The 27,850-nt window shown below is 40.5% G+C and overlaps 1 protein-coding gene across 5 annotated transcripts in view; it reads right to left on the reverse strand.

Moving 5' to 3' along the window:
• Positions 1-16,416: 16,416 nt before the first annotated feature.
• The window catches only part of b3galt1 (beta-1,3-galactosyltransferase 1), a 538,987-nt gene continuing 527,553 nt past the window's right edge, over positions 16,417-27,850 (reverse strand). For all 5 annotated transcript variants that reach the window (XM_062969194.1, XM_062969191.1, XM_062969193.1 and 2 more), the window contains one exon: positions 16,417-26,782. In XM_062969194.1, coding sequence (XP_062825264.1) covers positions 25,584-26,564 — 981 coding nt within the window. In that variant the 5' untranslated portion in view covers positions 26,565-26,782 and the 3' untranslated portion in view covers positions 16,417-25,583. The remainder of the gene's footprint in view (positions 26,783-27,850) is intronic.

A 27,850-nucleotide genomic window follows, 5' to 3' on the forward strand; every position in this document is an offset into this window, starting at 1 on the left:
AGGCATGCCGTGGCTGGGGCAGGCCAACCCGCAAATCAACTGGGAGGATAAGAGCATGATCTTCAGGATGAATTTGGAAGAAGGGAGCCAGGAAGGGGAGAGGGAGCCAGGGAAAAGGGGGGAGGAAGACTCTATCAGAATAGCAGAACTGGCAGATAAATTACCCCCAGAGTATCGGGATTTTGTGGACGTGTTTGATGAGAAGGAAGCAGACAATTTCCCACCGAAGCGGAGAGTTGAAGTGAAAATAGAGCTAGTCCCAGGAGCAGAGCTTCCCAAGGCAAAAATATACCCGATGTCAGCTAGGGAAAAGGAGGAACTGAGAAAATACATTGATAAAAACCTAGCGAGGGGTTTCATAGAGCCTTCAAATTCCCCTTTAGGGGCGCCTGTGTTGTTCAGGCGGAAAAAGGACCAAACGCTGAGGCTCTGCATTGACTACAGGGGCCTAAATGCAATCAGTACTGTAAATAAATACCCCCTACCCTTAGTGAAGGACTTGATCGCCCAGTTATCGGAAGGACAGATATTCACTAAATTGGACTTAATTGAGGCCTACCATAAATTGCAGATCAAACCAGAGGACAGGTGGAAGACGGCCTTCTCCTGCGCATTCGGATTATTCAATTATCGTGTGCTCCCCTTCGGTTTGTGCGGGGGAGGGGCCGCATTCATGCAATTAATCAACGAAGTATTGCATCCATTGTTGTACAAGGGAGTCTTTATTTTTTTAGATGACATATTGATAATGTCTCGGACTAAGGAGCAACACGTAGAACTAGTCAGGGAAGTCCTACAAAAGTTGAGGGAAGCGAAACTGTATGCGAAGCTTGCCAAGTGCGAGTTCAATAAAGACCAGATAGACTTTCTGGGGTATAGGATTTCCTCCCAGGGAGTGGCGATGGACCCTGCGAAGGTGGAAGACGTGAGGGGGTGGGAAGCCCCCAAAACACGGAAGCAGCTGCAATCCTTCCTGGGGTTCGCAAACTTCTATAGAACATTTATCAAGGACTTTGCGCGCCTCACTTTGCCATTAACGGATTTGTTAAAAACTAAAGGCAGGGGAGAAACAGCCAAAGTGAAGGCCCCAGGGGCCAAACTGACATGGACAATAGAATGCCAGGAAGCTTTCGAAGCCCTTAAAAAGCGTTTTACTGAGGAACCTGTCCTACAGCACCCCGATATGTCTAAGGCCTTTGTATTACATTGCGATGCGTCAGACCGGGCATATGGGGCAGTTCTGCTGCAGAAAGACGAGGGGGGGAACCTGAAGCCATGTGGCTATCTGTCAAAAAAGTTTAGCGACACAGAAAAAAACTGGCCGATTTGGGAGAGAGAAGCCTTAGCGATTCTAAAAGCACTAGAGTGCTGGAGACACTTTCTGGAAGGAAGTGGAACACCGTTTGAGGTGTGGACTGATCATAGAAATTTACAGTATCTAAGATCCCCTCGTAAACTATCAGCGAAGCAAATTAGATGGGCCCAATATTTCAGCCGTTTTGATTTCAGACTCAGATTCTTCCAGGGGAAACATAACATACTCGCTGACGCTCTCTCTCGGATGCCTCAGCACGGGGGAGGAATTCAGGAATCTGAAGGGAACCTGTTCCTAGATAAGCAGTGGGGCCTGGCAGTACTAACTCGAGCACAAGCGGCCAAAGAAAACAAACGTACTGCCATTTCCACGGGGGGAGGAGAAATATGGGAGGAAGAGTTGAAACGAGCGTATGGAATGGACAAATGGTTACAAACTAACAAAGAAAAGGGAGAATTGTGTGGGGATTTGGTGTTTGTAAATAAGAAATTGTATATTCCTGAATGTTTAAGACGAGAAATGTTAAGGAAGTGCCACGATAACAAGGGTGCGGGTCATCTAGGCCCCACCAGGACTATTAAACTGTTGGCCAAACAATGCTGGTGGCCCGGAATGAGGAAAGACGCCAGGGGGTACGTCACGCAGTGTGAATTATGTGCAGAGGGCAAAACACCACCTGGGAAGCCCCAGGGGCTATTGCAGAAGGTGGTGGAGCCCATGAGGCCATGGGAATGCGTGGCCATGGATTTTGTAGGCGAACTACCCCCCAGCGGAGGCCACAGATACATTTGGACAATATTGGACCTATTCTCAAAACAGGCACACTTTGTGGCCCTGCCAAAACTCCCCTCAGCTGAAAAACTTGCTGATTTGTATGTGAAGCATGTATATCGCCTACATGGGTGTCCCGACAAAATAATTAGCGACCGGGGAGTCCAATTTACTGCAAAATTTTGGGGAAAATTCTTACAGCTGTTAGGAGCAGAAAGGAACCTGAGCTCGGCTTTTCATCCCGCAACCAACGGGGGAGTCGAACGCACCCAACAAACACTGTGCCAATTCTTGAGGATGTACACCAATTATAGACAGGACGATTGGGCGGACCTTCTACCGTTTGCTGAGATGGCTTTTAACGGGGCCGTACATTCGGCCACAGGTCGTGCCCCATTCGAAATAGTATACGGACAGGAGGTGGCACCTTTCCCCAGGCTACCCGAGTGGAAGGAAGGAGAGGGCCAGACCGACAAGGAATGGCCGGCCAAAATTAAGCAAGGGTGGCAGAACGTGGTGGAGGCATTGCGGGAAACACAAAAGAAGTACAAGCTCTTTGCAGATCGTAGGCGCCGAGAGGGGGACAAATTGGGCGAAGGGGATCTGGTTTGGCTGAGCACAAAAAACCTGAAATTGGGGTTCCCATCTAAAAAATTGGCTCCACGCTATATAGGGCCGTTCAGGGTAGCAAAAAGAATAAACGAAGTGACCTATGAGCTGAGGCTACCCAAGGACCTAGGAAAGGTACACCCGGTATTCCATTGCAGCCTGTTAAAAAAGTATAAAGGAACTCTGGACAGCGGAGAACAATAGTTGTGTTTAATCTTTTCCTTCCAGGACGAAGGGGAGGAGGACGCCATGTCAGAACCCTGCTACTAGAGCCTGGATGTGGCTCTGAGTTTCAGGGTCACTGACATTGATAAGACACCTGCGTCTCAGGACTCGGAGAAGAAACGGCTGCTGGACTTGGCGGGGAATTTGCGCGGGGTTTTACTGAGCGGGAAGAGACTTTTCAAATGAGGGGGAGGGTATATAAAGGATGGTTGGCCGGAGCCTCCCATTCTTGGCTTTTTTGATGTTCATGTTTCCTACAGTAAAAGTTTCTGGTGATATCGCAGAGAGTCTCGTGTGTTCATTCAGGAGCGGCTGTGGTGAGCTGACAGTTGGAGATGTAAGGTTTCATGGTCGGAACCTAGCAGCAAGGCCGCTGGGCTCCGTTGGCAAGTTTCGTGGTTCTGGGATGTGTGGTTTTGTTCTTTAGTCCTAGGCCGCAATTCCATTACCTCTTTATATATATATAGATTTCTCAATGTTTTATATACAACCTACCCCTTTTAGCTTCTAAGAGTTTTGAACACTGAATTTCTCACTTGAAACCAGACACTTGCATTTGGATTACAAATAAGAGACTTCCGGTGAGCTTTGATGGCGGCAGGACGGACTTGCTGAGGGCTCCCAGCAAGCCACCATTTTTACGGTCGGGTAGAGCTTTCAGCTCCTCTCTTCTTGCAGATTGAGGCAAGAAGGGACACAAGGCCCCTAAGCATCCTCTGTTGATCCGATTTGGATTACAAACAAAACCTTGTAATTCCTTCATCAGTTATGGCTAGTCACTGCTTTTGCTTCCAGCAAGTTTGCACTTGGAATTTAGATTGCAAATCACCATAAACCCTCTGACAAATTTTGAGGAACCTAGTGCAAGGTCCTGGTGAGTTGTTGTTTATATTTATTAATTAAAATATTTAGATCTTGCCTTCTATCAAAGATCTCAGGGTGACATATGATTGACACACACACACGCAAACATTCTCTTTTAACATTTTAGATAAAATTGGCGATAACACAAATCTTCTTCTGAGATTTGTTCTGAGGACAAATCTCAGAAGTAGACCATCTCAATTGCTTCTGATTTTTAAATATTCACGACAATATACTTTTAAACAAGCACATGCTGATTTTCTTCAGCCAAAATAGACTGCAAAGCTGAGCAATAAAAAAGTATTCCAATCTGGAACCATGGAAAAATGATCATGAAAAAAGGAAAGCAAGAAAGAGTGAGTTGGGTCAAAGTGCCGAGATTCACTAAAGGAGAGCTGATCAGAAGAGTGAATTTTGATAACACAGCTTGTCACAGTACAGTAATGTAGTGGGACACAAAATAACACCTTTAAATATGGTCTTTTGGTTCAATCTGTTTTGATTGACAGTATTAGCATATATTCCAGCACTGTCATAAAAGCACATGCTTTTGTCACTTCTAGATTTAGCTTGAGAAAAGCTATTATGGTTATTTGTTCATGTGGAGTGACTGATGACTCACCGTATTTTCCAGAAGGCATGTAGAGTGAAGAGCTATGGCTGCAATTATTAAATAAGATCCAACTGATCAGCAGCCAGTTGGAGAAGAGCAATGCAGGGAGAGATTCAGTCTGAGACAGACGATAGATAGAGCATCACAGCTGGATACGAAGCTGCTGTGGGAACAATAAATAAATAATCCACCAAGAAACTGAATGGCTTTAAAAGGCATGCCAGACAGGCAGACAATAACCTAGGCTGCATTCGGAGCCAAACCTCACAAAATCATATTTGCCATGTTTGCTCAGGGCAGGACTAACTTTCATTTCTCAAGCCCGTTAACAAACTTTGAAGAGCCCAGAGAACAAGAGCTGAGCTAATAAGCCATTTCTACTTCTTCTTCTCGCCCCAGTGACAAGTGTGACTGTGTTGTCAGAGTAATTTACGCAGCGCAGCAGCAGTTGGATGGAATCAGTGGAACGCAGAACGAACAGACATCAGAGACGATGGTAAAACTATATACAAAGTTTTACTGTAAGCAGTAATAATCAAGACAAACAGGCTTGCAGACAATGGACACAGGACTTAACACCTAGGCAGACAGCACTCAACACAGAACAGAACTGAACTGATGCAATTGGTAATGCGCAAATACTTGTGTCTGGACACTCCCCAGTTCCAGCCACACATCAAAGTCATCACAGCTTCTCAGTAATTAACTCTTTCCAGACTATAGCACACTCTGGATGATGCAATCAGTATGCAATACAGACAAGACACAAATTTCATTTAAACACTATCAATACACAAATCCCACATTAACATGTGTAATATCAGCACTGGCATGCAATTGCTTACACTGCATTTAATTGAAGAAAATGCTATCAGGCTTTGAGCCTCCACTCTATATTTTAAGTGGTGGGTTGGGGAGAAAAAGTACAGAGAGATAATATGACGTAGTGGTTTGAGCATTGGATTAGGACTTTGGAGACCAGGTTCATGACTCCTCTTGGCTATGGAAACCCATTAAATCTTCTGCAAGACATTCTTTCTGAGAAGGCAAAGACAAATCCACTCTGAACAAATCTTTCCCACAACCTTTAGGTGCCATTCTTTGTCCAATGTTGTTCAATATCTAGATCAGTGCTTTTCAACCTGTGAGATTGATTGTTTGGTCTTCAACTCCCAGAAATCCTAACAGCTGGTAAACTAGCTGGGATTTCTGGGAGTTGTAGGCGAAAACACTTGGGGACCCACACGTTGAGAACCACTGATCTACTTGAACTGCTGGGAGAGATCATTTGGAAGCATGGGGCAAGATGCTATCAGTATACAGATGACACCCAAATATGTTTCTCCACACCTTCAGAAATAGCCTAAACTAAGGATAGTGTGTCTCCTTTGAATGAGTGCCTGGAGGAGGTCAACAAAGTGAAACTGAATCCAGACAGACAAAGGTGCATACTGTCAAGGGTCCTAACCTGAGTTTGGAGGTGCATCAATCAAGACTGTGTTTGCTCTTCAACTCCCAGAAATCCTAACAGCTGGTAAACTCGCTGGGATTTCTGGGAGTTGTAGGCCAAAAACAACTGGGGATCCCAGGTTGAGAGCCACGGCTCTAAGGCCTCATCTACACTGCCATATAATGCAGTTAATTACATTGAACTCATACATTTTTTTTTTCGTGTCAGGAGCAACCGGAGTTGCTTCTGGAGTGAGAGAATTGGCCGTCTGCAAGGACGTTGCCCAGGGGATGCCCGGATGTTTTGATGTTTTACCATCCTTGTGGGAGGCTTCTCTCATGTCCCCGCATGGAGCAGGAGCTGATAGAGGGAGCTCATCTGCGCTCTCCCCAGGTGGGATTCGAACCTGCAGCCTTCAGGTTAACCTTCAAGTCATGAGGCTTTTATCCCCTAGGCCACCGGAGGCTCCAACTCATATAATGTAAACTCTGTTCAATGCAGTTAAACTGCATTATATGGTGGTATAGATGGGGCCTGAATGACCACCCAGGCAGAAGTGCTTGTAATCAGCATTGGCTTTGCTTTTTCCTACAACTGGAGGGAGTACTTAAAGATGCACACTGGTGGTAATCTCACATAAAGTACATTGGGCTTCCTCTGTGCCAGTTTCAGAACATATCAGCCAAAATGGTCACTGGTACATTTAGGAGTGACCATATTACACCTGTACTGAAACCACTCCACTGGGTGCCAATTAGCTTCTGGGCGAATTACATAGTGTTGGCTATTACCTTTATAGCTCTACATGATTTGGATCCAGGTTACCTACAAGATTATCTTCTCTCATATAATCCACCACATACATTCAGCCAAAACAAGACTGATCTTACCCAGAGGACATTTTTTTCTGTTGCTCCTAAGTTGTGGAGTGACCTGCCAGAAAAGATTCATCGGCTCAACATGCCACCTGAGTTTAAATCAACAGCAAAGGCTAAATTCTTCTGGCAGAACTAGAATTTTATACACACACATACACAGTAGAGTCTCACTTATCCAACATTCACTTATCCAACGTTCTGGGTTATCCAACACATTTTTTAGTCAATGTTTTCAATATATTGTGATTTTTTGGTGCTAAATTCATAAATACAGTAATTACTACGTAGCATTACTGCATATTTAAATACTTTTTCTGTCAAATTTGTTGTATAACATGATGTTTTGGTGCTTAATTTGTAAATTCATAACCTAATTTGATGTTGAATAGGCTTCTCCTTCATCTCTCCTTATTATCCAACATATTCGCTTATCCAATGTTCTGCTGGCCCGTTTATGTTGGATAAGTGAGACTCTACTGTATATATATGTGTATGTATGTGTGTATACACACACACACACACATAGTTGTGATATGTATATGGGTTTTTATATGTATATGTACTGTGTTATTTCTCGTTCACCACCTTGTTAAATAGGCAATGTCCTTGCAGATGGCAGTGTCCTTGCAGATGGCCAATTCTCTCACACCAAAACCTGAACTTCAAGACTACATACCTTCTTTTGTATGTCTTCTTCTGTCCTGTCCTGTTTCCAAACAGCATTGAATGTTTGCCGTGTATGTGTACTGTGATCTGCCCTGAGTCCCCTTGGAGAGATAGGGCGGAATATAAATAAAGTGTTTTTTAATTATTATTATTATTATTATTATTATTATTATTTTATTATTATTTTATTATTATTTTATTATGTCACAGCAAACAAGATAGATATGCTGGATTTCGTATCACAAAATTACAAGTCGAACACTTCCCAAGTGTCTAGGACTGTGTGATGTATTTTCGGATGATGCGCGCAGATCCCAGTAGGGTGGCCTTTTGCAGTTGGCAGATTGTAATTTTGTCAATGTCTATTGTTTCCAAATGCCAGCTGAGATCTTTTGGCATGGCACCCAATGTGCCCATCACCACTGGGACCACCTGCACTGGTTTCTGCCAGAGTCTTTGAAGTTCAGTCTTGAGGTCCTGATAGCGGCTGAGTTTTTCCTGTTGTTTTTCGTCAATGCGACTGTCACCTGGGATGGCGACATCAATGATCCAAACCTTTTTCTTCTCCACAACTGTGATGTCTGGTGTGTTGTGTTTCAGAACTTTGTCAGTCTGGATTCGGAAGTCCCACAGTATCTTTGCGTGCTCATTTTCCAGTACTTTTGCAGGTTTGTGATCCCACCAGTTCTTTACTGCTGGGAGGTAGTACTTGAGGCATAAGTTCAACTGAATCATTTGGGCCACATAGTTGTGCCTCTGTCGTAGTCAGTCTGTGCGATTTTCTTACAGCAGCTGAGGATATGATCAATGGTATTGTCGGTTTCCTTGCATAGTCTGCATTTTGGATCATCAGCTGATTTTGGCCTTAATTGTGTTTTTTCTGATGGCTTGCTCCTGGGCTGCAAGGGTCCCATTTGTGAGCCATAGCCAGGTCTTCTCCTTATCAGCTTTTCCTTCAATTTTGTCAAGGAACCTTCCATGCAATGTTTAGTTGTGCCAGCTGTCAGCTCTAGTTTGTAGTGTGGTTTTCTTGTACTGATTCTTTGTCTGCTGTGCTTTGAGAAGTTTCTTATTTTTGACTTCAATCAAAGCAGGTTCTTCACTTTGCTTTACATATTCTGCCAGGGCATGTTCTTCTTCTTTGACTGCTTGTTTTACTTGCAAGAGTCCTCTGCCACCTGATCTTCCAGGCAGATATAGCCGGTCAACATCACTGAGGGGGTGCAGTGAATGATGAATGGTCATGAGTTTTCTTGTTTTTCTGTCCAAATTGTCCAAATAATAATAATAGTAATAATAATAATAATAATAATAATAATAATAATAATAATAATAATTATTATTATTATTATTATTATTATTGGGAGAGGATGGTAAGAAATAAATGGATTTTAAAAATGGTAAGCGCAGTGGTTTAACCCTGGTGGCGCAGCGAGTTAAACCGCTGAGCTACTGAATTTCCTGACTGAAAGGTCAGTGGTTTGAATCTGGGGAGCAGGATGAGCTCCCGCTGTTAGCCTCAGCTTCTGCCAACCTAGCAGTTCAAAAACATGCAAATGTGAGTAGATGAATAGATACTGCTCTGGCGGGAAGGTCAAGGCGCTCCATGCAGTCATGCCAGCCACATGACCCTGGAGGTGTCTATGGACAACGCTGGCTCTTTGGCTTAGAAATGGAGATGAGCACCAACCCCCAGAGTCAGACAATGTCAGGGGAAAACCTTTGCTTTCATCTAAGCATTTAAAACTATCTCTCTCCTTGAAAAAAATCCCACCCAGAACCTCCCCAGCAATTTGCCCCTTATCCTTCCCCAAATGCCTGCTGGCAAAAAAAAGTTTTTGCCTGCAGGGATGGGGAATAGGAATCCTCTTCAATTTTACTAGTGTTTATAACTTCCACGGATATCAAACAGCTGTAAATGCTTCAGAGTCACATAATGCTGCAAGTTGCATTAAAGTCTGCTGGTAAATGAAACCTTTGGAAGAAACCTCCACAAATATTCTGCTATTGCTCCCCAAAAACGAGCTGCGGAAACTCAGGTGCATGATACTTACAAACAGCGTGATGCTGAAGTAGCTGATGCGATGTAGAAATTAACAGGTTGCTTTGTTCCCTGGGGAAGCTCATTTTTCACTCGGCTGTTTTATCTCCTGCACAGCTGCTGGAAAAGACATCTGGGCAACAGGCTTAAATTGTCAGATGCAGCTGAATTAGTCAGACTGTTGCTTTCACCCTCCAAAGTAGCTTTTTTCTTCTTTCTTTTACAAATTATTATTTCTAACACCAAGAAATTAAGTCAATAATATTCAGGACAAACTCTCCCACCCCTGCAAGTTCATATAACCTACTTCCACAATTTGAACAGTTACTTTCTCTATTTGAAATATGACATGGGCTTCTTTTAAAGCAGTGCGGATACATTCTGAGATCTATGACAATTAACTAAATGAGGAAATAGAGTGCTTGTAATTAAGATAATCAAGCTCTGAGAAACCCACCCTGCTAATACTAATAGCCATGCAGCTTTAAGCTGTACATTAATTAAACCCTGGATAACTGTTGCAGTCACTCTTGGGCAATTTGGGGGAAGGGAATGAGAATGATCTGTCGTGAAGACAAAAAATGCTACCAAAGCACATCAAGCTGTCACTGACTTCCTTTAGAAAGATTATATATCCATTTTAATAAGCAACTGCTGCCAGTAAGATTCCTAAAAGGCTTTGACCTCATGACCCTGATCCTGTAAGAGCAGCTAACATGTCTGCAATTCTGGTTGGAAATATCAATGCCACAGTTCCAGCAGCAACTTTTCGGGAGATGGATGGGGCTCAGATGTACCATATAGGCTCCTGTATAAATCTTTTTTCGTGTGTCATCCTTTCAAAAATTGAAGAAAGCCGACATGTGGTGGACATGTGAAAAAGCTAGAAAATATTGGAAAGAGATTCACGAGTCGATTCAAATAATGTTGAACTTTAAATACCAAATGAGACCAGAACATATACTCCTAGGAATAACAGAAATAAAACTAACAGAAAATGATGAACTCCTATTTAATTACATGACAACAGCAGCAAGGATTATTTATGCAAGATATTGGAGACAAGAAGACGTACCGAACGTAGACCAATGGCTAATAAAACTAATGGAAATTAAGAGTATGGACAGATCAATATACTTAATAAAGAAGCAACAGGGTTTACCAAAGAAATGTACAGATCGGCAACCACTTCTAGATTTTATTAGAAAAGAAAAGAAATTTACCATAATATAAATAAAGAATACTAAGTCAATGGTAGTAATAACAAGAAAGACTTGAATATAGGGAAGCTAAGACATAAATAAGGAATGACAGAAAACGGAGGAGATCCCAGATTGGATCAAAGACAATATAGATATGGATGGAAGTCAACAACCCTCCCTCCCTCTTTTATTGTATCATATATATATATATATATATATATATATATATATATATATATATACATACACACACACACACACACACACACACACACACACACACACACACACACACATATATATATGGTAAAGGTTTTCCCCTGACGTTAAGTCCAGTCATGTCTGACTCTGGGTGTTGGTGCTAATTTCCATTTCTAAGCCAAAGAGCCGGCGTTGTCTGTAGACACCTCCAAGGTCATGTGGCCGGCATGACTGCATGGAGCGCTGTTACCTTCCAGCCAGAGCAGTACCTATTGGTCTACTCACATTTGCATGTTTTCGAACTGCTAGGTTGGCAGGAGCTGGGGCTAACAGCGGGCACTCATTCCGCCCCCGGGATTTGAACCTGGGATCTTTTGGTCTGCAAGTTCAGCAGCTCAACGCTTTAACACACTGTGCCACCAGAGGCCCCTAGGAAGGAATAAACAGACTCAAAGGACCTATTTAACCGGCAGCAATGGCTTTTCCCATTGTTAAAGGAACTCCCCCAGCGGTGAGTTTATTGAATCATAGAAACCTAGAATAGTAGAGTTGGAAGAGACCTCATGGGCCATCCAGTCCAACCCCCTGCCAAGAAGCAGGAAATCGCATTTAAAGCACCCCCAACATATGGCCATCCAACCTCTGTTTAAAAGCCTCCAAAGAAGGAGCCTCCACCACAGTCCGGGGGAGAGAGTTCTATTGTTAGAGAAAGAAGGTGAAAAGGGAGTGAAATTGCATCTTTTGTTAGTGAGTTTGTTTCCTCTCAGAAGAACTGAAAGAAAAAGAGAAAAGCACTCAAAAAGATGCTGATCAAAGGAAACCTGGATTGCTTCTTTCAGGGTCTCACATCAACGTCAATGAGAGAGAGGTTATGGGAAGGCCAAGGCTCTTACTGGAATAATGAATTTTTGCTGAATGGGATACAAAAAGGTGATTCTTTGAAAAAGTGTCAGAAAGACTTTTGTGTGTAGTCATTGCATAGGTACAACCTCTGCGTTAAAGGGGCCAAGGAGGCAATGTGAAGACAGGACAATATGCAGAATATTAGTTTCTCAGAGGTAGAGTCTGAGAAACTAATTGTCCATTGCTCAATTAGGGATGGGCAAAGTGCAGTCCAACAGATGTGGAAGTGCAACACTCAGAAATCTTAGCCATCGTTACAAGAGGTGGTGAATGACGGGAGATGCTGTTTTTCAATGTAGAAGGGTTGGGTTAGACACTGCTATGTCCTAATCTGTAATTTACGAGGGTTATCCACAAAGTAGATTACATTTTGGAATTAAAAATGAACAAAGTATAGGAGAAAACATTTACCATATGCAGTTGAAAGCCACACCCAAATACCACATCTCACGTAGTCGCCATTCAAATCTAGGCACTTACAATAGCGATGAAGGAGCTTTGCAAATCCTTCTCCACTAAATTCTGCCACTTGCATCTTCAACCACTTGTTTCCAACAATGGGCGACGCTGCGCAGCTGCTGAAAGAGCTGACCGGCTGTTTGAGGATGCAAGCGGCAAAATTTAGTGGGGAAGGATTTGCAAAGCTCATTCATCGCTATGGTAAGTGCCTAGATTTGAATAGCGACTACATGAGATGTGGTATTTGGGTGTGGCTTTCAATTGCATATGGTAAATGTTTTCTCCTATACTTTGTTCATTTTTAATTCCAAAACGTAATCTACTTTGTGGATAGCTCTCATATATATATTACACCCCCTAATCCGCAGATTCGGATTACTCAATCCTGGTTAGACACTGCTATGTCCTAATCTATAATCTACATACATTCTTCTTCTTCATTCACACAGTTGTTTCCGACTCTTCCTGACCTCATGGACCTGTCCATGCCAGAGCTCCCTGTTGGCCATCGCTGCCCCCAGTTCCTTCAAGTTCATGCCAGTCACTTCAAGGATACCGTCCATCCATCTCGCCCTTGGTCGGCCTCTCTTCCCTTTTCCTTCCATTTTCCCCAGCATCATGATCTTTTCCAAACTTTCCTGTCTTCTCATGATGTGGCCAAAATACTTCGTCTTTGCCTCTAGTATCCTTCCCTCCAGTGAGCAGTTGGGCATTATTTCCTGGAGGATGGATTGGTTGGATCTTTTTGTGGTCCAAGGCACCCTCAGGATTTTCCTCCAGCACCCTACATACATTACAGCCCCCTAATCGGTAGACTCGATATCCACAGTTTCACTTACCAATGCTGCAAAGCTCCGAGGAACGGCTTCCTTCTCGGCAGGAAGGCGTTCCTCGGCGTTTTGCAGACCAGAGAAGTGGTGCCTGGTTCTCTGCTCTGCAAAGCACCGAGAAACGGCTTCCTTCTCGGCAGGAAGGCGTTCCTCAGCTCTTTTCAGACCAGAGAAGCGGGAGCCTTCCTGGTGAGAAGGAAGGCATTTGCCGCTTTGCAGACCAGAGAAGTGGGTGCCGCCCCTGGATGTAGAGTTCCCTATTTAGGGTTCCCAATTATCCATTGTTTCAGATTAGGAGTGTGTGTCTCCTAAAGCTATATATTTCAGCCTTCCTGACTGGGTACAAATTGGTATGGGAAATGGCTGACGACAGAAAAGTTTTGGAGGAATCTTCATGACACCAACAAACAATGAAAGTCTTACAAGTGTTATTCAGTCAGTCAAAGTCCTCCTTTGAATTCCCAAGCCTACAAACAGGTAATTTATCCCCCCCCCCCCCCCGGTGGCTTTATTTAAATACTGCCTGTTCCAAAGAGTGTCAAAAGATATCAAGCCCTGAGATACTTACTGTGTTCTTCATTGTAGTTCTCAGTGTTTGACTTCCAGATATTTTATAATTCATCTTCGGAGACCCAGCCAATTTGATTAGGGATGCTGTGACTTAAAGTCCAAAATGTCTAAAGCACCCAAACATTGAAAATCACTGTTCTAACATCTTAGCCACCCTTCCCAGTTTTGTGTCATCTGTAAACCTGATAAGGATTTCAAGTTATGCGTCATCTGTGTCATTGATAAAAATAGTTGAGGATAATTGCCCTCTGATAGAAAGCCACTTGAGACCTTCTTTCAGTTTGAAGTGCAGCCACCGATGATGACTCTTTCAGCACAAATTACCTGCCAATTATGGATAGATCTGACAGTGCTCCCATCTATTCCACATTTACTCAGCTTACTCATCAAAGCATCATGGGGGACCTTATCAAATGCTTTTCTGAAATCCAGATAAATGTCATCTATTTAGTAGGTGGTGACATTCCCACCATTTACTAAATTAGGGGCCACATGAAAAAAGATATAAGATTAATTTGTCTCTGTCGCTTTTGTGGGAGTTTGTTGTCTGGCCACCACAGTGTGACATTAGCTTCGAACTCCATTAAATAATCAGTAATTAGATTAATCAATCATTAGATGGGGCCTTAGGTCCCTTCTACACTGCCATATAATCCAGATTATCTTCATTGAACTGCCATATAATCCAGTTCAAAGCAGATAATCTGGGTTTTATATGGCAGTGTAGAAGGGCCCTTAGTCTCCCAGCAGACATCAGGCTAACTGTAGTCCCCTGTAGCTGCTTACATCTCAGAACATTTCTAAGATTTGTTTTTGAAAAGTATTGTCTACCACCATTTCTTGGTTTGGTGACTTATCATTTTTTTTCATGTCAGGAGCGACTTGAGAAACTGCAAGTCGCTTCTGGTGTGAGAGAATTGGGCCGTCTGCAAGGACATTGCCCAGGGGACGCCTGGATGTTTGATGTTTGACCATCCTTTGTGGGAGACTTTTCTCATTTTCCCAAATGGGGAGCTGGAGCTAACAGAGAGAGCTCACCCACTCTCCCCAGATTCGAACTGCCAGTCAGCAGTCCTACTGGCACAAGGGTTTAACCCATTGCACCGGGGGCTCCTGCGGCCTATAATGCTGAAATTGCAGTGTTGTAATTACCATTTCTATATTTTTATCAGCTGGCCTACGCTGATCACTCCCATAGGTCTTTTACAACTGAATTTTTCTTTCTTTGATGATTCCATAAAGGTTTAAAGGAGCAAATATCGATGTTGATGTTTTTTGTTGAGTAATTTGTTTTATTGTTTTGCTTTTGCTTTTATATTGTTGTGTCTGGGCAAGGCCCCATGTAAGCCGTCCCGAGTCCCTTTGGGGAGATGGGGCGGGGTATAAGAATAAAGTTATTATTATTATTATATTATTATAATATCCTTGTGTACATAAAATCTAGCACCGTGTGTTCATGTGGCTCCCATTTGCCTGGAATTTCATAAGGTTTTCTTAGATGAGGAACACTCTGAAGTGGCTCGCCATTACCTCTGTCTGAAATATAATTACACCTGAGTATTTTGTCATGGGAGAAGAATGCAACTCAATTTTCCCCCCTTGATCTAATGAGACAGAAGAGCTAAGTGTAGAAAGGCACCCAGGTAATACAGTGATCTTGCAAGGTGATCTTGGCATCAGTGAATAAGAGTACAGTAGAGTCTCACTTATCCAACATAAACGGGCCAGCAGAATGTTGGATAAGCAAATATGTTGGATAATAAGGAGGGATTAAGGAAAAGCCTATTAAACATCAAATTAGGTTATGATTTTACAAATTAAGCACCATCATGTTATACAACAAATTTGACAGAAAAAGTAGTTTAATACGCAGTAATGCTATGTAGTAATTACTGTATTTACAAATTTAGCACCTAAATATCATGATGTATTGAAAACATTGACTACAAAAATCCATTGGATAATCCAGAACGTTGGAAAAGTGAGACTCTACTGTAATGATATTCTGTCTTGTCTCTTTTCATGCATGATATGATCATGCACACAATACCTGTCAAACACATCTCCAGAAATCAGTTTCCCTCTCCCTCAATCCCGAGGAGATTCCATCCATCGCCACAAGAACAGGTTGAAATTGATCTTTATAATAAACTAGCTGTGCCTGGCCACGTGTTGCTGTGGTTAGGACTTAATTTTTCTTTTCTTTTTGTTGTATGAACATAGATGCGTGGATGAGAGGTTGTGCTGTCAATTTTCGAGGTTGTAGGCCATGTAGTTTAGTTGTTTTGTCCGGTGCCGTGATTCTATTACCCTTTTATATATATAGATTCATGATGAATTTGCCTCCCATTTATAACATGTTATTTGTGTCCTGCTGTCATGAGACAGCAACATCCAACATCTCCTTTGAATGGAGTTAGTCTGACCTAAACTCTTTTAAACATTTCTTCTTTGGTATCATTTGCCCTTTGGCAGCATTTTCAGAGCTGTTTCTTGAAGTCTTCCCAATCTATCAATATAACAATATACAATTTCAGTATGGCAACATGGAGCAGAAGTGCTTCTTCTTTTACAAGAACAACTTAACTCAATACAGGAAGTTCTCTGTTCTATGAAGCATTAACTTAGATGTAATTGGATTGAACATGTGCTCCCTTTAGCTGCATTCAGAACAATCTAATAGTAGGTCTCATCTCCTTTCATTACATCTGGCAATAATTCAGTACTATACATTTGATAATATAGAACATATTCTACACAAGAAAAATGACACAATCTATTTCTGAGGAAAACACTGCAGAAATGACGACTAAATGCAATAGGGTTTTGCCCCCGTAATTTATTTTCCCAGTTTTTTAAAAAAATGATCAGCAAACACTTTGTCCTCATCCAATGTGGCTGTAGCTTAGCTTCGTGCTGCTCTAGTTTATATTTCAGTAAGGAGTGACAAAAAGTAAAGTGTACAGGACAATTTTCATTTTTAATCTTTTTAAAACATTATTGTTCATAAATATAAAATTTGATTAGCAGCTTGGCTGACACCCCCGTGACCCCTAGATAATACTGTTCAACTAGAAGAAAGCACTTTTAGACAATTACGCTAGAGAAAACAATATGTACAATTTGGACAAATAAATACATAAATACAGCCATTCGTATATAATGTCACACCAAAACTTCAGATAATGTCAACAAGTTTTCATTAGGCAATTACTTATTTTTCCTTTTGCAAATTGGCTTTCTCTACGTGTTATCTATCCCATGAATCTTAATGACTTTGGACTCCTTCAAACTTGTCTATTAGGAATATCTCTGATGAAATAGTTCTTCAGAAGCGCAGACTTTGGAAAGCTTACTGACAATATGTGCTTTGCCTGTTTATATTTCACCCCCAAAAACATAGATGATTTTTGTCCAGACAGTGGTTACAATTACAGTAGAGTCTCACTTATCCAACATTCACTTATTCAATGTTCTGGATTATCCAATGCATTTTTGTAGTCATTGTTTTCAATAAATCGTGATATTTTGGTGCCAAATTCATAAATACAGTAATTACTACATAGCATTACTGCATATTGAACTACTTTTTCTGTCAAATTTGTTGTATAACATGATGTTTTGGTGCTTAATTTGTAAAATCATAACCTAATTTGATGTTTAATAGGCTTCTTCATCTCTCCTTATTATCCAACATATTCGCTTATCCAACGTTCTGCTGGCCCGTTTATGTTGGATAAGTGAGACTCTACTGTATTAAAAAGAGTGGTTCTGTCACATAGTTTCTCCTGTTGTGAACAAATCAAATGTCTTTCAAATAACAGCACTTGTTTTCTTCTAGACAAATATAAAACAAATACTGGCTATTGATTCTTTACATCTTATTTTTATCAAACATTTCCCCGAAAAGCAATTTCTATCCAAGTTAAATATTCAGTGTCCAGTTATCCTTTTCCAACTTCAGTTCGTTCAAAATAATTAAGAAAAGTATAAAAAATCAGTTAAGCTGTAAAATGTCTTCTACATTCAAATATCAGGGCACGCACCATGCTTAAGGCTCTGGAAACAGACAGAAAGTTTGCTGCAGCTCCATGCACAACCAAATGTTACACTGCAAGCTATGGGTATATGCAGTGGGATAGAGATGGATCTGACGTAAAATATATACAATACTTGCCACAATGGATATTTACAAATCTGTCAAAGGAAAAAAAAAGTGTGTTTTGGGGGGGAAGGGGAAAGGGAGATATAATGTCAAGCATTAATGCAATACTAAGGGAAATGTTAATTTAAAAAAGTCTAGGCTCAGGCAGTTGTTTGTTCAGTGCTAAGAACCTATTATTTTCCTAAGAGATGGGGTTAATGTTGGATTTTTTATGACTTTACTATGCCAGGTATTGGGTATTGTTTAGATTCTCTTGTACGTCTTAACACATCATGACATTTCCAAATATTGTTCAGTGCAACCAAGTACTCCATTGAACCTTATCTAGCTTCTGGATTATTTCTTCTCATAACTGAAAGGCATATAGCGGTGTTACAACACTATCCAAGAGTGCGATATAAAAACCAGGGTTCCAGAGCTCCAGATTTTACTGAGCTTCAGTTCCCAAAATCCCTGACGGTTTGTGATCCCAGGCAGGGCTTCTGAGAGTTAAAGCTGAGTATCACTGTTGGAGGACACTACATTGCAAAGGGTACAGTCCTAACAGCAGTGTTTCTGAGAAGATTCAGAGAAAGACGCAACCAAGATGATCAAAGACTTTTTTTATGAACAATGGAGAGAGCTGGGTTTATTTGTTTGGAGATGAGAAGACTGAGAGATGATGTGATATTAAATATCTGAAGGAATGTCACATAGAAGATGGAGCAAGTTTCTCAGCCACGGACAATGCTTGGTCTTCACTGGACTGTTTTTTAATCCTTGTCCTGCTAAATCTTTTTATATATAAAATTAGCTTTGCCCGGCCACGCGTTGCTGTGGCTTATGGGAATCATTTGTCGGCCAGGTGGAATAGTAGTGAATAGCCTTGCAGTCTCAAAGCCTGGCCGTTTTCTGGAGTAGCTGGAGCTTTTTGTTGTATGAATGTAGAGGCATGGATGAAGGGTTGTGCAGCCAAGTTTAGTGTTTCTGGGATGTGTAGTTTTGTTGTTTTGCCCTAGGCCGAAATTTCATTACCCTTTTATATATATAGACTAGCTGTGCCCAGCCACGCGTTGCTGTGGCGTTGTCTGGTGGTGTTGGTAAGAAATTGTTGAGGTAGTGGTGGTATTGAATGTCTGTTGTATGGTAGTCTTTATGTTTAGTATGCACACTGAAGTGGATTATATGGCAGTGTGGAGTCACGATAATCCAGTTCAAAGCAGATAATATAAGATTCTAAATGGGTTATATAGCTGTGTGGAAGGGCCTTGAGTCTACACTGCCATATAATCCAGTTAAAATCTGATAATCTGTGGAAGAGGCCTAAGTGAGGCCTAACTATGCCTGTCCCCTGGACTGAGTAGGTTGCTAGGAGACCAAGTGGGTGGAGCTTAGCCTTCAAACTGGCAGCAATTGGATAAAAACTATTATTCCTCTCCCTGTAATTAGGACTTTATTTTTCTTTTCTTTTTGTTGTATCAACCTAGAGCCATGAATGATGGGTTGTGTTGTCAAATTTCGAGGTTGGGGGGCCTGTAGTTTTGTTGTTTTGTCCGCTGCCCTGATGCCATCACTCTTTTATATATATAGATTCTACACATGTTGGGGCTTCCCTGAGCACATTGTGTATCTCAGTGGTTTTGCCAGATGAAACATACTATCTGAGTAAAGTAGTAGAGAGACGATTTGGACAAAATTGCTTCAGGGACTTAGGATACACATATTACTTTGTTCCATGTGGTGAATTCAAGCTCAGCTTTGGAGGATGACACTGTGTCTTTAAAGCACAGAATTAGAGCGTCATCCTATGGAAGCATCAAGAATAATGTAATATCTAGGCGAACTTGCTTTTCCATGTTCAACTGAGTACTTTAGTAGCAATTGCTAGCTACTACTGAATAGATGCATGTACAGTAGAGTCTCACTTATCCAACACTTGCTTATCCAACGTTCTGGATTATCCAACGCATTTTTGTAGTCAGTTTTCAATATATCGTGATATTTTGGTGCATTAATGCATATTGAACTACCTTTTCTGTCAAATTTGTTGTATAACATAATGTTTTGGCGCTTAATTTGTAAAATCATAAACTAATTTGATGTTTAATAGGCTTTTCCTTAATGCCTCCTTATTATCCAACATATTCACTTATTCAACGTTCTGCCGGCCCGTTTATGTTGGATAAGTGAGACTCTACTGTAAATTCGGAAAACAGCACTAATAAGACCAAACATTTTAAAATAGAGTTCTGTACAAGCTGTCCGTGTTTTCTTATTCACATACTGATCAATATAAAATGTAGGATTTCATGTGCCTTTAAGCAGGCTAATAGTAGGGCAAATGAATGGAATAAAGAGGTGACACTTTTCCAAGCTATACCCAGTGAATAAGCAATTTATTGATTTTGTAACTTTTGTGTGACTTGGACTGGGTTTTGTTTCTTTCACAAGGCATTCTTGGTTATCAATCCAACCAGGCATTGTTCTTAATACAACATGCCTATTCCTAGCTAAGGAGTCCCGGTGGGAAGTGTGTTAAAGGGCTGAGCTGCTGAACTTGCAGACCGAAAGGTCCCAGGTTCAAACCTTGGGAGCAGCGGGAGCGGCTGCTGTTAGCTCCAGTTTCTGCCAACCTAGCAGTTCAAAAACATGCCAATGTGAGTAGATCAATAGGTACCGCTCTGGCGGGAAGGTAACGGCACTCCATGCAGTCATGCCGGCCACATGACATTGGAGGTGTCTACGGACAAGCTGGCTCTTCGGCTTAGAAATGGAGAGGAGCAGCAACCCCCAGAATCGGTCACGACTGGACTTCACATCAGGCGAAACCTTTACCTTTACCTATTCCTAGCTACCACGGATCCTGGGTTGAATGGTATCTTCCAACTAGACATGGAAGCGTAGCAGTTTGACTCATTCCTTTACAAAATTATAAAGCACAGGATTCAGATTGAACAGTATTTTAACAACACGATCCTATACATATTTACTCAGAAGTAAGTTGCAGTGAGTTCAATAATGCTTACTGTCAGTTAAGAGGGTATGGGACTCTATAGCTTGCTCTACATTTAAAATAGACTTTCTAAAGCAAGGTAACTTATAAATCAGGTTCGTGGTTTTTACTGTCTTTGTATCATTATCATGAAAAAGGTAACCGAACAGCTGTTTTTTGCCTTGGGTGGAGGTTTTGTCAGCTGTTGCTGGTTAAGTGAGAGACATTTTACTGACTTTATCATAGAGCTAATGCATGTAGACATCCCTCAGCGTCTCGAGTGATCTAAAAGCTCTCTGTATGATGTATGACCTGTGATGGGACTCACTGAAGCCTCACAGGATATTGGTCTCTAATACAGTAAAGGATATTCATGAGCTTACAGCTTGATCCAGTTTCATCGCTATGAACATGACTTGATTATGGATGTCTTTCTCTATCAAATTGCAGATATGTATCAAAACAAGCTATTTGTATTGGAATGCTAATGATCAGTGAAAACCACTCTGTACTATTTTTCTGCATTATGTGATCCTCCTTTGAGAAGTAGCTTCCATTTGAGTAAGTTGTGCCCAAAGAGCTAAGGATACATTTAGCAATTCACCTCTTCCCAAGTTCATAGTGAAACTCCAATTGACTTTAATCTTCAGTGTTTGTACATAGACCATACATGTTATTCATTAGCTACCTAGTTTCCAAACAGTGACTGAAAATACTGCAGATTTCAGTAGATGTTCCAATATGACATAACTGTAACAGACAGATGAACAGACAGGGTATGTTGAAATATATATCTATGCAATATTGCATGGTATTAGGAAAAAACATTAAAAGCAATAGGAGTTGAACATAGAATCATAGAGTTGGAAGAGACCTCATGGGCCATCCAGTCCAACCCCCCTGCCAAGAAGCAGGAAAATCACATTCAAAGCACCCCTGACAGATGGCCATCCAGACTCTGCTTAAAAGCTTCCAAAGAAAGAGCTTCCACCACACTCTGGGGCAGAGAGTTCCACTGCTGAACAGCTCTCACAGTGAGGAAGTTCTTCCTAATGTTCAGGTGGTGTCTTATTTCCTGTAGTTTGACTTTTTGTGTCTTTTAAAAGCAGGACATATAGAACATAGTATTCATAGATACATGTCAAGATGTATATATCATTATATCCATATCATTACTCTGCCTAAAATAAAAGAGGATTATGTGAACACAATGTGAGATTAGACAGGCTGTTTTTATCTCCTGTTTGGTAGTTCTGAAATTCATCTTAATTTCCTAAATTGTTTTCACATTTAACATCAGCATATTTATGAGCAGAACAGTTAGATTTTTTTAAAGCAAAAAATGATGTGATCTATTCAGAAATTCTTTGTTGGCCAATTCATTTATCATTTTTTGTATGTGGTTTTTTTATGACTTGTTTTTATTGATTGATCTGTTTTATTGTTTTGCTTTTATATTGTTGTGTCCAGGCTTGGCCCCATGTAAGCCGCCCCGAGTCCCTTCGGGGAGATGGGACGGGGTATAAGAATAAAGTTGTTGTTGTTGTTATTATTATTATTATTATTATTATTATTATTATTATTATTATTATTATTATTAGCCAATTCAGTGTTCTGTTTTTCTGACCGTTTTACCTCTCTTTTTTTCACGAGCTTGAACGGGATGAAAAAGAGACAAGTTGCCCCTAGACCTTTGGAGAAAAGCATGGAAAGAATGTCTGGCTTGGAAATAATAGTTGTTTTCAAGGAACTCAGTTTGATTGCCCAACTGAATTGAGTAAAAGCGAGAATTGCCCTCTCTCTTTTCTTAAGATGTGGGGACAATGAGGGACGACTAACTGGCACTTTTCATGTACAGCCCATTTTCAAAATATTGGTTGATTCTGAAACTGTCGGGTTTCATTTTTAAAAAAATGTTGGCTATTGCCTATGTCATTGCCTTTATCAACGTTATTCCAAAGTTGGCAGTGTGCCTCTCAGATTGTGATGAGCACTTGCTTTTCAATGTTATTACAAGTTAGTGCTATCGGGAATGGCACACATGGAGCAGTAAATAGAAAAATGGGATTCATTTCAACCTTCTCCTTTTTTGCTGGCTCTCTATTTAGCTCATGGGCATTGTAATTGTCAAAAACTCTAATTATGCTTATATCTACAAACCGCAGTTCTATAATTCCAGTGAGTAGCCTTTTCATAATTGATAATTTCCTTGGGCTCTTTTAAAGACACTTTTAAAAAAATTAAACAAATGTGTGTTTTAACACTGTCATAGCCGAAGTGTTTGCTGTGGACTTCCTTATCTTTTTGTCCAGTAATTAGCACATTAGTTTATTGGATTGTATTGCATATTTCTTCCTACGCATATGGAAATCCTCCTGATGTTTTAATATTGTCTGTACAAATGTAAGAAAATGGTATAATTAAATTTTTGGTGAATAAACTGCTCATTAAAAAGTGACATTTCATTTCAAGAAGGGAAAATGATACCATTTATTATCTTTACAAACTTTAATACATATTTTTTCCTTCTTGTGATTCAGCATGCATTTTCTGCCACATGTTTTCTGCTTTATCTTTTAGCACTGAGTTAATATATGGATTTATTTTGAGGTCTTATTTTGCATTTGATGTGAGGAAATGAAAAATATGCATTGCTACATTATGGGGTATAGATATTAATCTCTGCCAAGACACATCAAACTATAGATAGGTGTTCTGAATTAAGTCAAATTGTGTCCAGAAGGATTAATCATAGGTGCATGGTCATAGGCTTAAAATCTAAGTCGGGGAACATGAGATGAAAACTGTGAATTGAAAGCACAAAGATATTGTTGATTTTTTAATTTTTTTTTATTTCAAGAGTATCTTTTTGCATTACAGTAGAGTCTCACTTATCCAAGCCTTGCTTAGCCAAGCTTCTGGATTATCCAAGTCATTTTTGTAGTCAATGTTTTCAATATATCGATATATTTTGGTGCTAAATTCGTAAATACAGTAATTACTACATAGCATTACTGCGTATTGAACTACTTTTTCTGACAAATTTGTTGCATAACATGATGTTTTGGTGCTTAATTTGTAAAATCATAACCTAATTTGATGTTTAATAGGCTTTTCCTTAATCCCTCCTTATTATCCAAGATATTTGCTTATCCAAGCTTCTGCCGGCCCGTTTAGCTTGGATAAGTGAGACTCTACTGTATTTCAGTTACTGCGCAGTAGATTCTGGACAGATGAATGTCTGATGTTGGAAGGTTTTTTGGGGGGGAAAGAACAGTGGGATGGAAATCTACAACAGGCCTTTTGGAACCCTGGCATGATTTCTGGAAAAAAAATCTCATTATGTTTGTACTAGGGGATAAACATGCTTGAGATCGTGTAAAGGAAGATGTATGTGAGTCACAGAACAATGTTTCAATAACTAGGTCTCCCATTATTAGCCTCAGTAGGGACGTCCAGGGGTTCTTGTCTCTGCAAGTGTCGTCCTTGCAAAATACTCCTGCTCTCTAACAATTCAGGAATTGATAGGTTTGGAGAAGGCTATACTGATTTTGTTTTTTGTTGTTAAGGGGAGAGGATTTTTGTCTATCATGTGGTTGGAACACAATTATGACGTCCACAGTGTAAGTCCTACTTATGCCATTGTAATTTCCTAATCCTTGCAACACACTCCTGCTCTCTAACAATACAGCAATTGATAGGTTTGGAGAAGGCTATACTGATTTTGCTTTTTGTTGTTAAGGAGAGAGGATTTTTGTCTATCATGTGGTTGGAACACAATTATAACTTCCACAGCGTAAGTCCTACTTATGCCGTTGTAATTTCCCAATCCTTGCAACACACTCCTGCTCTCTAACAATACAGCAATAAATAGGTTTGGAGAAGGCTATACTGATTTTGCTTTTTGTTGTTAAGGAGAGAGGATTTTTGGCTATCATGTGGTTGGAACACAATTATAACTTCCACAGCGTAAGTCCTACTTATGCCGTTGTAATTTCCCAATCCTTGCAACACACTCCTGCTCTCTAACAATACAGCAATAAATAGGTTTGGAGAAGGCTATACTGATTTTGCTTTTTGTTGTTAAGGAGAGAGGATTTTTGTCTAGCATGTGGTTGGAACACAATTATAACTTCCACAGCGTAAGTCCTACTTATGCCGTTGTAATTTCCCAATCCTTGCAACACACTCCTGCTCTCTAACAATACAGCAATAAATAGGTTTGGAGAAGGTTATACTGATTTTGCTTTTTGTTGTTAAGGGGAGAGGATTTTTGGCTATCATGTGGTTGGAACACAATTATGACTTCCACAGTGTAAGTCCTACTTATGCCATTGTAATTTCCCAATCAAATGTCATTCTGTATTTAAATGGATCTTCGGTAATCACTGAAAAAAATATCATCTTATATGGTAAATAAGAGCATAATGACATTCTTTAGCTTGGAACATTCACATTCAGTTCAGTGAGCATAAGGCTTCTTTTTAAAAACAAGAATCTGAAGGCAATATGAAACAGCCACTTGGACATTTGAATTAGCCACCCGAGTCTAAAAGGACAGTTCTTATTCCAGAGACAGCATGGAAATGGATTAGAGAACTTGTGGGCATTTGTTCTCTTATGTGATGCTGTGACACTGGACAAGACAGATGATATTATGAACAGAGCCTACCATTTACAACCAGAGGCGGAAGCTCCAAAGACCAACCAAGCAAAGCATATCAAAGACTTTTCCCCTCTTGGAAGTTAATTTCCCATTGCTGAATTATATCTGTTTATACTTTGATGAAAAACAAGAACAACCAACTAAACAAAAAATCCAAAAAAAGTATTTACATCTATAAAAAGTCCTAACATCTGAGATGCTTCTTGCTTGACATGTCATTCCAAATCCTGTGCATCTCCTCGGGGGATATCTGATGCACTGTGATAACACGCCGGTATCTGCACAGGCTGTATGCCATCTTCCAGTGATTAAAGCCGCTGTTTTGGAAAGGGTGGATGCCAAGCTTCCGCAGACAGAGTCCCACGTATACATCCTCAAGATGAAGAAGTCTAGTGTGGAGAGATGTTTTGTAAATCATCTCGGCCACATCAGCTGAAAAAATGTAGCCAGTGCCTGAGCAAAACGGTGGATAGTTGCTGTCAGGATACAAATCCCTCGGCATGTACCATTTGCTACGGGCGTCCCTGATTGGGCCTCCATTGATAACATAGCCAGTGAAGTACCTCCTTCTTGGCTTAGTGTTGGGTTTAAGCAATTTGTAAATAAGGTTGTCCATATTTACAAAAATATCGCTGTCTGTTTTCATGATATACTTGGCTTTTGAACAAAAGGTAGCCACCCACCGCATTCCCATGAGCGTTTTCAGAGTCAGGTTGTGATAGGAGTCAATGAAATCTTCCACAATAATGTCATGGAAAATTTGACTTTCTTGCTCCACCATCTGGTTTAACACAGGGTCTGTGTTTTTCCCCAAAAGAAAAATAGTGGAGATTTTAATGCCCTTGAAGTTGTTCTCATCTCCCCAGGTCTCTCGAATGGCCTGCCTGGCATCAAATTCTTTATGCGTTGTGCTGATGAGGATTACCAGGAAGGGGGCATTCTTCTCGCACTTCTCTGGCTCGTTGATGAGGAAATCAAACGAATGAGGATTTATTGGCCGAGTCCTGATATTGCCAAAGGAGACGTTTTTTCTAGCCATTGAGATGCTATCGTACGTTTTGTGAACTGTGTAGGACGAAGTGGGACGTGTTATGCTCAAGTACCAAAGAGCACTCGCCCAGCACACGACTGTCAGGACATACAAACACGAGACTTTGGAAGCCATTGTTCTTGGTGCTCTTCTATTCAGCAAAATGAATGAGTATCTTCTTAACCATTACCACCGTTTGGCTCCACAGAGGCAGCATGTTATTTTCTGGGCCTTAAAGTTCGACACAGAAAAGCATACTTATTCATGGAGACCACTGAAATGATTTAAAGCCCAAATGGTGTTTCTTCACTTGGTAGGCATTAGTCTCCATTGCCTGGGGTGACGTGTTATTTCTGAAAAATAGGAACAGAAAACATTTGCTTTATTTTGATATTTGCAATTATTTGAAATAATGGATAACTATCAAAGATGTTACTGTCTTTTGAACAACAAATTTATAATTGCATTTAAAAAAAATGGCTATGGCATTAAGAAACTGAAGCAATGGTGTTACAGTAGAGTCTCACTTATCCAACATAAACGGGCCGGCAGAACGTTGGATAAGCGAATATGTTGGATAATAATGAGAGATTAAGGAGAAGCCTATTAAACACCAAATTAGATTATGATTTTACAAATTAAGCACCAAAACATCATATTATACAACAAATTTGGCAGAAAAAGTAGTTCAATGGGCAGTAATGCTACATAGTAATTACTGTATTTACTAATTTAGCACCAAAATATCACGATGTATTGAAAACATTGACTACAAAAATGTGTTGGATAATCCAGAACGTTGGATAAGCAAATGTTGGATAACTGAGACTCTACTGTATATTATTATTGCAAGACTTCAGGAATCTCAAGCCAAGTATCTACCGTGTTTCCCCGAAAATAAGACAGTGTCTTATATTAATTTTTGCTCCCATAGACGTGCTAGATCTTATTTTCAGGAGATGTCATATTTTTCCATGAAGAATTCGCATTTATTGTTGAACAAAAAAACAAACATTTATTATATATTGTACAGTAGTTGTCTTCACAAACCAGCACAACCAGACAAACTGAATCCTATCGAGAATATCTTGTTACTACCATTATTTCCATGTACAACAATCTATGGTACATACATTACCGATCCTACCTGCTCTGGTGTTTTGTTCGGCAGGCATGCTTCCAAACAAAAATTTAAATTACATCTAAATTTACAGTATTTATATTCAGCCCTTCTCACCCCGAAGGGGACTCAGGGCGGATCACATTATATACACATAGGGCAAACATTCAATGCCCATAAACATATCGAACCGAGACAGAGACAGACAGACGCAGAGGCAATTTAACCTTCTCCAGAGGGGAGGTTCGATTCTGGCCACAGGGGGGAGCAGCTGCTTCATCATCCACTCTGACTGCACTTC

The sequence above is a fragment of the Anolis carolinensis genome, chromosome 1 (assembly GCF_035594765.1).
Source record: "Anolis carolinensis isolate JA03-04 chromosome 1, rAnoCar3.1.pri, whole genome shotgun sequence".
Classification (NCBI taxonomy): Eukaryota; Metazoa; Chordata; class Lepidosauria; order Squamata; family Dactyloidae; genus Anolis; species Anolis carolinensis.